General features: G+C 36.7%; 2 protein-coding genes and 2 non-coding genes across 5 annotated transcripts; 2 read left to right on the top strand and 2 right to left on the bottom strand.

Moving 5' to 3' along the window:
• Window positions 1-1,156: 1,156 nt before the first annotated feature.
• Window positions 1,157-1,228, bottom strand: TRNAP-AGG (transfer RNA proline (anticodon AGG)). The gene has a single exon. It is a non-coding gene; the product is annotated as a tRNA-Pro (tRNA).
• Window positions 1,229-3,159: 1,931 nt separating this feature from the next.
• On the top strand, window positions 3,160-3,233 carry TRNAT-AGU (transfer RNA threonine (anticodon AGU)). Its single transcript has one exon. It is a non-coding gene; the product is annotated as a tRNA-Thr (tRNA).
• A 1,538-nt stretch (window positions 3,234-4,771) lies between these two features.
• Window positions 4,772-15,450, top strand: nan (transient receptor potential cation channel subfamily V member nanchung). 2 transcript variants are annotated; one of them, XM_089081582.1, is made up of 15 exons: window positions 4,772-5,243; window positions 9,222-9,400; window positions 9,473-9,560; window positions 9,778-9,954; window positions 10,418-10,619; window positions 11,058-11,211; window positions 11,417-11,671; window positions 11,748-11,830; window positions 11,983-12,513; window positions 12,646-12,811; window positions 13,045-13,306; window positions 14,328-14,509; window positions 14,732-14,848; window positions 14,927-15,052; window positions 15,146-15,450. In XM_089081582.1, exons 1-15 carry the CDS (start codon window positions 5,153-5,155, stop codon window positions 15,278-15,280), a joined length of 2,748 nt encoding a protein of 915 aa, XP_088937708.1. In that variant the 5' UTR covers window positions 4,772-5,152; the 3' UTR covers window positions 15,281-15,450. The 2 variants fall into 2 exon arrangements, with proteins under 2 accessions (XP_088937708.1, XP_088937709.1); XM_089081583.1 differs by having other exon boundaries at window positions 12,004-12,513.
• On the bottom strand, window positions 5,285-7,965 carry LOC105427439 (uncharacterized). The gene is made up of 4 exons (XM_025218374.2): window positions 7,645-7,965; window positions 6,658-6,873; window positions 6,374-6,406; window positions 5,285-6,151 (listed from the first exon to the last, which is right to left on the bottom strand). Exons 1-4 carry the CDS (start codon window positions 7,780-7,782, stop codon window positions 5,891-5,893), a joined length of 648 nt encoding a protein of 215 aa, XP_025074159.1. The 5' UTR covers window positions 7,783-7,965; the 3' UTR covers window positions 5,285-5,890.
• Window positions 15,451-15,483: the final 33 nt, after the last annotated feature.

Consider the following 15,483-nt stretch of genomic DNA (forward strand, 5'->3'; position numbering starts at 1 on the left):
TTCTAATTTTTATCCAAATTCATATAAATAAAACGATACACGCATTCGTGTCTGAGAAGATGCAAATAATGCGGATCGTGAATTATTATCATATTATGATTACAGATTTTGCTCGTCTGAAATCTTAATACCTGCACTGATAACAATGACATTCGCAAGCAAACATTTCTAAATATAAAGCAGTTGCTTTTTCAAACAAAAGCAGATCATTCGCGCGCATACGAAAGAAAAAAAAAAGAACGTAGATATGTGTTTTCGGCTCGCGCTCTCACCTTGCTCTTATTCGCGCGATCTGATTTCGAGATTCAAAATATTTAAGATCGCCGCTCGATTTTTCGCTTTGACATGAAAGCTTTCTAAATTGTGCTCATAAACCGAAATACCGGAGTGCTTATCGAATTTGAATGGTTGTCACATCGACAAATGATTACGATAACCCGTCGGTCGGATAATACACTTGATGGCTTAATTGCGATGACGAATTCGCTGAGAATGCCGGCAGAAACGCAATGTAAATAAATTGCTCGGACGTGCAAAATTGATCGCATTAATCAAACAGAGCGCAGCTATCCACGTTACTTCAGAAGGTGATTCACGAAATCGCAATGACTTCGATTAGAGCGCGGAGAATCAGTGTGTCGTATTAAAGATCCGATTTAGGAGATAAAGATAATGTATGCGAGCGATTGAAAATTAATATCGCAAGTATGCTGCGATGATCGATCCTCGCCGATTAAAGCCGGCGAAGCTATTTATAACGATTGACTTCAGCCTTAATTATTCATTGTTTCGGAATGACATTGAGTGGAAAAAGGAAGATGTTAATCCATGGAAATTGCCCCGAGACAACCGTTAATGATGCCATTTGACGAGAATTGCGACATTTAATCTCCTGTTTCAGCCTGATTCCCAGCAAATAAATGAAATCTCAGTATAAAACATTCTCCTGTAAGCATTCTCATTATATTTTTTATCATATATCTCTTATATACGTGAAGTAGAAAATATGTGCCTTGTTTCCAAAAATATTTAAATTCAATAAATATCACAAGTTCTGCATATAACATAGAAAAAAAATCATAGATAATTTAGATGAAATCTCGAACAGTAATTAATAAATAAAAAAAAAAGGAAAAAACAATAAGAAAAAAAAAACGGGCTCGTCCGGGATTTGAACCCGGGACCTCTCGCACCCTAAGCGAGAATCATACCCCTAGACCAACGAGCCACTTCTTGCGAGATTGCTTTTCCAGAGACTATATTTACGAATATCGTGTGCTCCATTTAAAATCTATTATTTAAAGCACATAATTTTTGACATGTCATTTGTTATAGCATGTTAATCGTCTTGTTACATTAATTGGATATTGTTTCTTCATATATCAAGAAAAAAGTAGCACACTGTTGTGTGACTTCACAGTACTTCTTATCAGCCTTAATATAATTAACGATTATCTTCGATCGACATGTAAAATGCACATTAACTTCTTGTCTCCCTGTTAATTACGTAATAGAGATAAAATCGAGAGATAAGATTACGTCAATGGAATCTTGCGAATCAAGGAATGCTGGCGGCGATTCCACTCTCATGTCTCAGATCGTATTGGCGCTAATTGCGTATTGCTGGTAATCATCCTTTTTCTTCACTTCATTCGCTTCTGCATTCTAATCCGAGAATAACTCATCCTTTTAATTCGCTTATAATGACACGATGCTCGCACAGGATTTCAATATAATTCCGCATCTCAACGTAATTCCGCGTCTGTCGTCATCCGTATATATCAGAAAGTTAAAACGCTCACCAAAAATTACGCAACGATAAACATCATGTAGGAGTCGAAAACTGATGTAACTCTAACGATTTAAATTTTCCACGCATGCAGAAACGCAAGGAAATAAACAAACCTCTCGAAAATTAAACCGATCAACTTCATAGAGTAAAAAGTAAAAAATGAAAATTGATGAAATCGTAAATCGACGATGTTAAAGTCGATAAATTGACAAACATGGAATTGATCAGTTTGACTTCAAATATAATCAAAGTTTCATCTTTACGTATTTTCGCGTAACGTCAGAAAACTCGAAACTCAGTAATATCATTCATATAGCACCGATTATTACAAAAGTTTTCAAAAAGTTTTTTATGTCTGCACTTGGTGCAAGATGTAAGATTGTATCTTTCCAGCAGGAAAGCTATTTATACAGCACAGAAATATTTCAAGGATATTTCAAAAATGCTTTATCTGATGGAACATCTTAAACATTGCAAAATATTTCTGCACTTGAAACAGAAATTAACCTTTAGAAAGATCTGCAATATTTTGAAATATTATTAAAAGATTATTGAAATAATTGAAATTTTTCTAAAATATTTTAGATATAAATATTTTAGATATAAATTTTTCAATTACCTTTCTATAACGTTTCAAATGCGAGAATCGCAGACATTTTATTATGGCAGAGTTGTTTCAGAACTGTTGCAAAAATTTTTTGCAATGTTCCTAATGCTTTTATTCCATCTATGAAACATTTTGAGACATCTCTGAAATATTTTTGTACTGCGATGATTTCGATCGAAAGAGAGCAATTTTTTCCTTTTTCACGTATATATTTCTCTCTGTCGAGTTTTAACGGGACTTCAAATTCTCATTTCCTTTCAGTCAGTCGTTTGTTTAACGCGCGTATCCATATTTCACTTTGATTATGTTACACCTCGTTTCGGGGCAGCAAGCAGCAGCTTGCAGCGTTTCGCGCGCGTCCATATATTCAATTTCACAAATAGATTGGCCGCTTCGTTTTCTTTTCTTTTCTCCGTCGTGTTGCAAGTTAATTTAATGCCCCTAAAAATGTGGGTCGCATGCAGGAGGACTGTTTTTAAGTATCCATAAATTTTTAACAATATAATTCATATATATAGGCACTCGTATCATGACAGAACTTATATGTTTTTTTTTATTATAATCCACGTCTTCTAAAATATTACTTATATTTCAAATCAAGCAATAAACGAGGCAATGAATACTAATCGATAAATTGATAATTATTTTGCATATTATTTTTTATAAATAAAATTAATTTATATTTAATCGTTATTTTTTAAAAGAAAATATTACTTGATCAATGATTGATATTTCTCTATTACAAAGCCAGAGTCACTCAGGCGCCGTGGCTTAGTTGGTTAAAGCGCCTGTCTAGTAAACAGGAGATCGAGGGTTCGAATCCCTCCGGGGCCTTCACAGGGTTGTCTTTTTTTTTATTTTTAATTTTATATTGTTTCTATATTATAACAAGCATATTATAAGTTGATTCTTTTTAATTGCGCCATATTATATTTTCCATATAATTGAAACAGACATATAATCAAATCATTTGAGAAAAAAGGAGAAAAAATGAAATGTACAAAAAAAAGGAATAAAAACTGTATTAAGCTCTTTTTTTTTGGAAATTTTTTAAAAGAAGAAATGTCTCCGTAATAATTGTGCAAGAAAGAATTTTTCTGATAAATATTATTATTAGTAAAATATTTTTATTAAATATATTTTTATTAATCTGCTATCTCACAAATTTGTACAGCATATATAATAAGTATCTATTGTATATAATATAGACAGGTTTATAATACTTTGCTGAAGTTGCAGCTCGAACTCGGCTCGTCGCAGGCATTCGAATTCGAAATGGAATTCGTCTTGTCCTAGACCGTCGACACAATAATAGAATCTAATTTCCTGCTCAAGGTATTGTAAATACGTTCGTGTACACCACCGGTTCTCAGTAGTCAGAGTAAATGTGGCAACGACATATAAGCGTATTTATAACTGCTTAACGCATAAAATCAATTTAGATGACACGGCTCAGTTAAAGAGCCTATCTACTAAACAAGAGATTAAAGATTCAAATTTCTCCAAATTCACCTTCGCAAGTCCAATGCATAAGCTTTCTTTTATTCCCGAAACAATGCGAAAGCAATTCCCGGGGAAACGGTCTTGAATAGAGGCTAGTAAAAAATAAAACCTGCGTAAGATTAACTGCAGTATTATGATGTATGTCTGAAGCATTCGAATCTAAGTTAAAACGCAGTCACTGCTTAGGTATGTGCGAAAATCACTCGCGGCTTTAGGTCTCCAGCCGAGCAAAACGCGCGTGACAAAAGAGACTCGTAGCGTTTCGGGGGAAGGAAAGTATCAAGATTGTTTGCCTATTGTTCGAGAAAATTTGCATACCTACGCGACACCGTCACTCAATTCGCCGTTTATCGATCTATTCTAATTTGTTATCGAAACCTCTCTGTTACGATACGTGGACGAGACACGCCTAAACGATGTAACGTTTTTGCCAATGATCTCTCACGAACTTTACGTTCTTTGATGATGGTGCAATTATATATGAGAGCGATGATCTGTGCGACATGAGATATAACTGATCTTCACCGTGACTTATAAATCTGTCAACCTTAATTCGTATCTTACTCGGCTGGACAAATAAAGCGCGTGCCTTGGAGAAGTTACTTAAGCTGTTAAGACGCGATCGCGTTTAAATGATAACATCGATGTCACCGAAGCGGTGCGATTGAATTTATTTCGACGCGAAAAACACCGCTAAATTATTTTATTGTTGCTACGTAATTCACCACGTATTTATTGTATGTCATTTAGTCTCGCTACCGATCGATTAATTATTCATTTGATGAATTTATGAATTGTCGCGGTTGCGTCAAATATGCTCTATAGTGTTATCAATGATAATTAAATTGCAATTCTTGTTCTGCAGATTTGGGCATAGCAGATTATGGCTATCAAATTTTCTGGCAATTTATTCTTTCCGCCGTCAAATTTGCGGATCAGTCTGCGGTTTTCCTCTCCGAGATAAGCCGGTCTTTTTCTTCACGATAAACGAAGAAAATTTATATTCTCTTTATAATCTGATTGTGATGAGTAGAGTAAAAAGTATCATAAATTGTGTAAATTGGATATATCGAATTTTGTAAGTTTAAAAGCAAAAGGTGTTTGCTTATTTAATCGATAATCGACTGTGGTATCCTGGCAACCAAACAGATGCGTTTATCAATTTTGGTCGCACACCGTGCCGTATATTCGATATACGAGAGCTCATCTCCTGTACAGATATTTAAACGAAAGTGAAGTGTCCATAAACAATGGGTAATACCGAGAGCAATGTTACGAGCGGCGTGAAGAAACAAACGGACACGTCGTCCATCTTGCTCTATAAATTAGTCAACTTGAATGGTAAGCGAAATAATCAAATATATATATGTTACAATCAAATATATATGTTACAATCAATTTATTCAATTTTCACAATTAAAAATCAGGTTTGATTATCGTAAAATAATATTTTGTTAAAATAAATTACAAAGTAATAAAATTTAACACTCAATTTAGTTCACTTATATATATATATATATATATATATATATATATAAATTTATGTGCGTGTATATATTACTTTTATTTCAATTCATATTCAAAAGAGTAATCATAATAATAAAAAAAATAAAAACATGACATCATCGGATTTTGAATTATGTTTTATACGTCAACGTATATTAATCGAGTCGAAAGCTACTTTTCCTGATTTGTAATGACAAAGCATATGATACACTAGCAAAACGAAGGCACATAAATATAGTCACGTTTGACTATATCGACAGATTCGACGATATGTCGAATGTTCTCACTGTCACTTCGAAAGCCGCGTCATTTAATGGTTCTCATCTCTCACCGTTATTTGTGGCAAATAACAAGAGATCATTATTGTTATAATGTGCTGTAAAATCAGGCGATATATAAAAAAAACACAAACGCGAAGCAGATAACCCGCTGAAAATTTCGGAAGGTAACGTTCGTGCCTGTGATGGGAAGAAAGATCTGATTTAGGCCATATGGGAAGCGTTATTTATTATTATCACTTTCTCTTCATTCGACGTCGAGGGTTCGTCTAGATTCTCCATAATCTCCGTATTACTCGCACTAAAGGAGGTCTGCATGTTATACTTTCCTATCTCGGCCTCGAACAGGATATTGTTTATCTGATGCTGTGCGACGAGTCTCGCACGCATATCTGTTATTTTCTTCAGTCGAATGGCGACGTGCTCAGCAAAAACCGTGAATTCGTCACGATCTGACGAAATTTCCTGAAATCGTGGGAAAAAAAAAGAAGTCATGTATCGCCGTCTCGACCGAGAGTTCTACAAGCAAATTTTACGTGCAGATCGAAAGTTGTCAACGTGACATGCGAGATTTTAAAAGTCTCCATAGCGCACGTTATATAGCAATACATAACGTGCTGACATTACACAATTTTTTTATGATGTAATATTAGTTTAAGCTTTAATATAAAAAGAAATAAAGTGTACCTGTGGCTTCCAATTAGAGACAGGTTCGAGGTTCTAGAAAAAAGAATTGTGAATTAAAATTAATTAAATGTTTGTAATTTTATTTTACAAGCAGTAAAGATAGCGTGTAATAACATTAATTTATAAAATGATTTGCAATCAATAAATAAAAAGATACAGAAATGTAATGATTATTTCTTCATCATTTGTATTGTATCATTACATACTATAGTTATATGCCCGCTAATCGTGACTATTGACGTGAAAGCAGATAGATAATAATAAATCGGTAAAGATCGGCGCACCTGCTTTTCCACGTTCGGAGTTTCGCGATTGATTCGCGTCATGCGTCCTTTATTCAGGAAAGTCAAGGCCTCGTAAGCGAACCATTTAGGCTTGACGACACTGCCAGAATTCAGATCAGCCTTGAGTCTGCGTTTCGCGTACGCTTTATGGACCGACATGAAGTGAGTTTTCAGGCTCTTCAATTTCCTCTCGACCGTCATCACGTCGCATCCGATCTGAGTGGAAGCCCCAATGAGATAAGAGTATCGTTTTTGCGTTCACGTGAGCGCGCTGCCGACGGTAATTCGAGGGCGCGTCACGTAATCGGGCGATAAATAGGCGAAGCGTGGATTCTTTTCGTGCATGGATCATTACGCAAACGCATCTCTATGTAACGCGAGAATTCGCTTTCCGTTATGACGATAAAGGTGATGACAGTGGCGGAAGATGAAAGATAAAAGATTCCCGTGTGCTCGCGATGCGGCAGCATTGCGCAAGCCGTTGCGCAAGTGTTGGACACACTCGTTTGGACTACACTCCCAAGATGCGCGGATATTTTTCACCCGGCCCATAGGTAATCTGCTGGCATATCGCGCACGTGCGTGCGTTACGAATTGCATGATAATACGTGAACGCAGCAGGGGGCCCAAGAAGAAATGCTTTTCGTTAATTAAGAAATTATCGATCCGTTATTAACTGACCACAACTGACCACAAAATACTTATGAATATTTTTGTACTTTTTGTATTTTTTTTTCTTTCTTTCTTTTTTTTTTTTTTTTTATTTTATTAATCTTAAACCATGTGAGCCAATATGTAAAAACTTGAATTTTCTATATATCGAAACGAAAAGGGGATTTCTTAATACCCGCGACATTTGGATCTATCCGCGAAAATTCAAGAGATATTTCACCACAGTGTTACTGGCTCGGAAGGGAAGAATCTGATTATCATGTAGCGTGCTTCAGCGAGCGTGACGTTAACATATAACCTTATGACTCGTCGCACCTCGTCGGCGATCTCGTTCCACGCGTGAATTCTCTTGCTGCGATCGGTGTAGTCCGGAGCGTTGTGATCCCAGAGGAGTCGCTTCGCGCGATACGCGGCGATCAGCTTCAATATTGTCTCCTGCCTCCACTGTGCCATGACACCCGTATTGCACTGTGCTACTTCTAATCACTGACAATAAACAGCAAGCAGCGACGGCGGTCACCAGCCGTTACAGGCTCTTCCTACAGACTTGCGCCAGCGATTGCCGCGACGGCTCGTGCAATACTTGCACCAGACTGTACAAGATGGCGTTACATGTGCTCTGATGTGCCGACGACCTCTCCGTCCTTCCTCTCCCTATCTCCCGCTCCGCGGCCTCTTGGAATTTCGCAACTGAAAGCGGTGATCACGACAGTCCTTGGGAAAGAGGGATCTTTTAATCGTGCTCAATGTTTCTTTGATTTTTTTCATAAATCGCATATCAACGGAGATCTTTCAATAGGAATAAGGAATTTTACTTGTAGAAAAAATGATTTCTCTTTAAATTATATATCTATCGAATATGGCAAATGCGTATAGCTTAAAATGTCGAATGTGAAATGTTTCTGCAAATGTTTATAAAAAAATGGTTATAAAAAAATAAACAGAAGAGATTGTATTTCACGCTTTTATTTCAAAAGTAAGTTGGCTCGCTCTTGACTCTGTTTGAATCAGCATGCTACATTGTCGAGTCGTTGATTAACATAAATTCTATGTTTTTAAATTGCAAAAAGTAATGAAAAGCTGAGTAAAAGCGAAATGACATTTGAATAACAATTGGATCAGTGCAGTAATTAGAAACGAACGCAAGCTGGAAATTCCCGTTTGTCGAATGTAATTTTAAAAAACATCCTCATCAGTAAAAATACAATCAAACTAAGTTATTATTATTATTACAATGACACTCGATGTATTATCGAAAAAAAAAAATTAAAATGTTGATTTTGAAGTCTCGTGGATTCCTTCTTAATATCGCGCGTGCCGTAACATCACGAGACGACAGATTGCGCGCAATGTAATTGCGAGTGTTGTTTTTAGCCAACGCGTGGAAACGCGAGCGCTTTTCGATCGCGAAAATAGAAATGCCGTCACGGCGTGGCGCGCGTTCGCGATGCGCCTCGCGAAATTAATGCCAATCGAGACGATTCGAGAGGGCCGAGAGGACCGAGAGGGCCGTGAGGGCCACGAGGGCACTCCGTTTCCGCTACGGCCATATTATTGTCCGTGAGTCAGTACGGTAGGAGTGCTAAGCTCTCGCGGGCACTTGACGATCCAAATACTTGCACTCGTGACGTAACGCCACGTCCACGTGCCGCCTGCGATTTAATTTTATGTGTGTCGCGCGGCGTGCCGTTCGCGCGACCGCGAATCGCAACCGCTGGCACGAGTCCGAATTCCGGAATTCACTTCGATTTCTCTCCTTCTTTTCGCCTCTGAGTCACACGAAATTAAGATGGATTTTATTCAAACGACAACTTTCCTTTCACTTGTCGTTTTTCATACTGTCAAAATGTAAGTTGATCCAATCAAATATATATAGCTACCTACGGTTGCAGGTGGCGGACTGTTAGTGGATATGATGAAAAGGGCCACGCAGACCAAGCAGTATGCAGAGTTGGATCACGCGATGAGAACGAAGGTCGAGCCCTTTTTATACAACAAAGGAAAGGGCAAATGGATACCGGTGGAAAAATTGGTTCTCCTACGAAATAAAGAGCGTCCACGGCATAAAATGGTAGATCTGTTTTGATACGCTCTTTATCGTGACAGTATTTTTGACGATTTTTTTTCCCTTTGGGCTATACAGCTGCCACCATTAAAAGCTATGGAGAATCCAACGGATTATGATATCGATAAAGATATGGGCGATGAAGATGTTGATGAAACTAAGATAGGTAATATTATGTTAATATTTAATTTCATTACGATATAAATTATATTAATTAAAAATTATCGAATTACGCAAGCATTTATGCCTAAAATTACGATCTACGAAGTTATATAATAATTTACAAATAATAATTTTTGTAACATTTATTTTTTTGTAACATTTATTTATTTGTAACATTTTTTTGTTACATTTATTAAGGAAATAAAATATATTTATAACAGATAAAAGCAAATACAGATTGGTCTGTTGGAATTTAAGTGACAGAGGTGCCGTCGGCGAGACCATTTTGCATTTATGTATGTTAAACGCAACTGCTATCCATGCTGATTTGGCAAAACGTCTGTTGCGTTTCTATCCAAAGCTTATAAATGATATTTACATAAGTGACGAATATTACGGTAAGCTCAAGTTTTCCAGTAATCATTACGAAACAGTAGTTGAATGTCGATTAAAGAATGGATTAAATGTTATGACTTAAGGCTGTATTTCCTTTACGAGATAGCATGTAAATTGTCCATAGAATACCCGTTGCTGATAAATTTCCCGATAAATTTTCTGAATAAATTATCTATTCATAGAGTATCGCTTGCATAATGAGAGATTAGAATTTTCAAGGTAAATCATTTATTTCTTCAATGGAAACCCTCGCGGCTTTTATTATTTTTTAATCGAAAAACTTTTGAATTCAGATCACGTTCATTTCGTTACGCAACAAAACATATTGTCATAAACAGATTACTATAATAAGATATGACGTTTTAAAATATAATATAAAAAATTATTATTAAAGACTGTTGTGAATTAAAAAATAATTAAAATCTGCAGTTATCGTTCCTTTGTAACAGTTTGCTTTGGATTTAGGAGAAAATGTTTTGCACATCGCTATTGTGAACGAGGATCCGTCATTGGTCAAGTTTCTTCTCGACAGTGGAGCGGACGATCCGCGTATTATTCATGAGAGATGCTTCGGTAACTTCATGTGTCCGGAAGACCAAAAAGCGTCAAGATTTGACAGTATGGACCACGAGTGGGTCTGCGTCTCATCAGAGACCAATTATAGCGGGTGTGTTATATCATTTTTCTTAAAAATGACCATTAAATCATCTCGTTTGACACATTCATTGTCTATGACCTACCAAATGGGATCGATTTGAACTGTCATTTTATGTCCAGCATGCGCCTCGTGTGTCCTTCTTCCTTTCACCTCATGAAAATGGAGAAGACAAGGCACTTCGCTATTAGCTCAGTCTTTTCTGCGATAGGAAACAACGAGAAAGACTCCATTGTGATCGTTAATTAAACCATTGGCTTCGGACAGCGTTCGTTTCGAGCTTAAACGTGACCTAATATTATGACGATTAAATTCTGCGGGATACGCAAACAGGCTTGTCCATCAAAGATTTTAACAAACCTTGAGCCTCACCAAGCGTGATGTCAAGAACATAATGTAGTCTTATACATCTAGCTTGATGAAATTAGACGACTTATATTGTCATTATAGCTACGTATACTGGGGAGAGTATCCATTGAGCTTCGCCGCATGTCTTGGCCAAGAAGAATGTTATAGGCTTATACTGGCCAGAGGTGCAGATCCTGATAAGCAGGACACGAATGGGAACACCGTAATGCACATGCTGGTGATATACGAGAAATTGGCAAGTATTGCATTTTCGATAATTTTATTCATTTCAAAACAAAATATTGCCTGAAAAATTGATTTAGTAATTAACTTAACAATACACAGCAGGAAAAAATCTCAAAGATTAATTTTTTATTTAAAACATGCAAAAGTGTAAAACGGACTTTGAGAATACATTATTCATTCTTTCATTGTATTTGAGCCACAATTTAATTTTACAGGCCACGTTCGACATGGCCTACGAAGTAGGGGCTTCTCTCGACATTAGAAATGTCCAGCAGCTGACTCCGTTGACTTTATCAGCAAAATTGGCTAGAATCGAAATGTTCTTTCACATCTTGAACATCGAGAGAGAGATATATTGGCAGATTGGTAGTATAACTTGCGCAGCCTATCCTTTATCTCAGATAGATACAATTGACGTTAATACGGGGACGATCAACAAAAACTCTGCCCTGAATTTGGTTGTTTTCGGTGTAAGTAAATAAATTACGCTGCTAATATTTTATTGTATGAATAAAACGCACATAGAATGTTTTACGATGATTACAGGACAAAGATGAGCATTTAGAGTTAATGGACGGAGTGCTAGTCGATCTTTTAAACGCCAAATGGAATACCTTCGTCAAATCTCGGTAAATTTAAAAGAAGAAATAATTTTCCATGTATAAAAGAAATCTTCTATCTCTATTTTATAAAAAATTAAATATACTTTTAAATAATTAAATATACTTTTATATAATATATTCTTTTAATATATAAGATTATAAAGTGATTATATGTTTAGAAAAAATTGTGAGATTTTTAGATTTTACCGTCAATTCTTCCTCTTCTGCTTCTACTTCGTGCTGTCGCTGATTAGTTTCACCCTTCGCCCTGGCCCGTCAGTCCCGCAAATGGATGAAAATGCGAATGATACAATAACGAGAACAAATTCCTCCAATATAACAGAATCCGTGATACTCAAACCCCTCCAAAATACGGATCTATCGGAATTAGTTACGAATAGTCTTGTAGCGGCTTTTACCTCAAGCCTTAAATCATCCTTAAACGTGACGCAGGAATCACTAGAGAAAATCCAGCTACAAGTAACGTCAAATATTACGTCAGCTTTGAAGAGCATTTTGCTCTTGACGTTAGACGAAAACGAGGGCAGGGTTCTGAGTCCTCCTGACGAAGCTGCCATTCATACATTTTGGTATACAGACAGCCCTCCAAATGCATCAGACTTTACGGATATGTATAATAAAACCGATATGAATGCGACTGCCAAGATGATTATCGATGATTCTTCGTCCAAATTTGATAATCACAATTGGTACATTGAGAAATTACAAAGATACTACTATTAAAATAACAGGAAAATTATTTTTACACATATAAGATAATTTAAAATCGTAGAATAAAATTCACTGTAAAAGATTAAGTAAAATAAATGCATATTTGATAGGTGGAATGATTTCACGGAAGAATGCAGACTGATGGAGCTGACACAAACGAGTGCAAAGATTCGGCTGACTGCGGAAATTGTTATGTACTTTGCAGCGGTTCTTTATATCCTCGCTGCGCTGCGAGAGGCGAGGTTTTTAGGTCTTAACATGTTCATTGAAAATCTTGTAAGAGTCAATTAAGACATCATTTTTAACGTGCAAAATTAGATTAAAAAGTGAAATACTAAAAGTGAATACTAATAATTATTTTTATTTTCATATTTTCATCCTTCTAACTCAACGTCTTAATAATCGAATTTTCAAATCGGAATACCTCTCTTGTAGCAAATAATAAGTGCTATGAACAAATCGATTTATACCGAACATAAAATATGCATTAATGTGAGCACAATTTTTAGATGACGGCGCCGTCACGTGTGATGTTTCTCTTCTCGTGCTGCATCTTGCTCTCGTTTCCGTTCCTGCGATTTTCCTGTGCCGACGAGGTCGAAGATATACTGGCGGTCGTGGTGATGCTGACAACCGCACCATACTTTTTGTTCTTTTGCCGAGGCTTCAAGACGGTCGGTCCATTCGTCGTGATGATTTACAGGATGATTATGGGCGATCTCCTCAGATTCGTCTCCATCTACCTCGTCTTCGTTATGGGGTTCTCCCAAGGTAATGTTTCAAAAAAAAAAAAAAAAAAGAAGATTCTTTATATTCATTTGATGTTCCTTTGACTTTGGATGATAGACGCTCCATCTATGAATGAAGTCTGTTCCGAGCATAATAAATGAACAACCTTGTCGCTGATTATCGCAATTGATAATCGAAGCCAAAGAGACATAATGGCACGTGTAACGTGGACAAAAGACATCAATTCCGTCAGTGAAGCCGGCGGCGATCGGTTCCCTTGTTATCCAACGCTTAGTCGGTGCCTTATTCTATTGATTCCCAACGATTATTAATTAGCCGCCGGAGTAACGGCATCGGTATCAGCATCGGACACGCGTACGTCATGATCTAATCGACGATTTTACTGGTCGCTTCAACACAACATTACGACATTGACACACATCGATCGGCCGCGAAGGCTTCACATACGAACGGGATACATTGCGTGGAAGGAGACGCTACTCTGAGAAGGTCGCGAGATATGTTAAATGATGCGACACGCCATGTTATGCAACCAGCAGCGTGGCCGCAACACTATATTGTCTTGCTTTTTGCAAACGAACCGTCGCAGCTTGAATGGTCCTTCTGTTCGTTCACGAGAATGACTTCCTGTCAACAGGAAGTCTTCGATCTCTCCTGATAAATCGCAACATGCGTGGCGATAATTAATTACTGCCGGCAGCACATTCGCAATATTTCTCGAAATAGCAATAGATATCATATGTTATATGGAACAGTTTTCTTGAATATCTACAAGATGGCTAATATATTTTGATACACAAAAAATTTAACTAGATGTAAATGATTTGTTAGGCTATCAAGATTATTATATAGTACATGATGATAATATTGCAAAAATGTTTATAATTATTAACCAACATTCAATTTGACCAAAATTATTACGGCTTAACAAAATTATCTGGTCAAACTTTTGGATATTTCAGCAAAATTATTTTTTTAATATAAATATAAATAGTAAACATTATTATTTATATATAAAATTTTAATTTTAATTTTTTCGTAGCGTACTACATCATATTCCTGTCGTTTGACAACCCAAACACTCCGGAAGGCATTGACGATTCGGTCTCGAATCCGATGCCGTCGCCGATGGAGAGCGTTATGGCAATGTTTCTGATGAGCATGACGAATTTCGGCGATTACTTTGGCGCATTCGACAGAACCGAGCACGAGTTCGAGGCCAAGGTACTTTGATGACTGCCATCGCTTAGAGATGCATTCGGTACTTATAGGTAGAAATAAATGACATATTCATATCCGCTATTCATATCCGCCAGTTGACATTCAAGAGACACGAGTTTCAGCGACAATTAAACAATTTGCGAATAATGCACTCGCAGAAAACAGCGTTAAATGCATACGGCGTCAGTCGGATAGCGTTACAACGATAATCGTTACTAATTGCAGCTGCTGTTCGTGCTGTACATGGCGATCGTGGCGATCCTGCTCGTAAATATGTTGATTGCCATGATGGGCAACACTTACCAGAAGATCGCTGAAACCAGAAACGAGTGGCAACGGCAAGTACGTTAATTGACCTAAAACAGGAAGTCGCTGCCTTGCAATTAAGCTTTGTTATTGATGTTGCCTCGATGTCTTTAGTGGGCGCGGATAGTATTGGTGGTGGAGAGAGGCGTGAGTCCTGCTGAAAGACTAAAAAAATTGACGGATTATTCTCAGCCTATGTCCGACGGTCGTAGAGCGTTGGTTCTTCGATTACATCAAACTGTAAGTATATTTAAATCTGCGACGTGAAATAGACCTTTCACGTTGACGTTATCGACGTGAATAGACCTTTCACGTTGACGTTATCGATTTTAGGAAGAGGATAAGGAAGAGATGAAGGAGATACTCGAGATGAAAAGAACCCACGATCGATTGTTAAAGAAAAGACAAAACAGAATGTCAAAGGAGAAGATTCTATCTGAGACGGAAGCTATTATTACTAGGAATTAAATAAGTAGCGACTATTTTTTGTCCCCGAATTATTTATTTTTAATTTTTAAATTTATTTTTATTCTTAAGAATCTGTCAATTTATTTGTATTAATATTTAATTGTAGAAATTATATAATTTTATTACGAATTAGAAGGAAATAAAAGAATTGCAATATAGATTAGAGCAAATTTGTGATTTGTCAATATATCGAGCTAACTGAA

This window comes from Pogonomyrmex barbatus, unplaced genomic scaffold, assembly GCF_055798465.1.
Source record: "Pogonomyrmex barbatus isolate J1 unplaced genomic scaffold, ASM5579846v1 scaffold5, whole genome shotgun sequence".
Taxonomy (NCBI): domain Eukaryota; kingdom Metazoa; phylum Arthropoda; class Insecta; order Hymenoptera; family Formicidae; genus Pogonomyrmex; species Pogonomyrmex barbatus.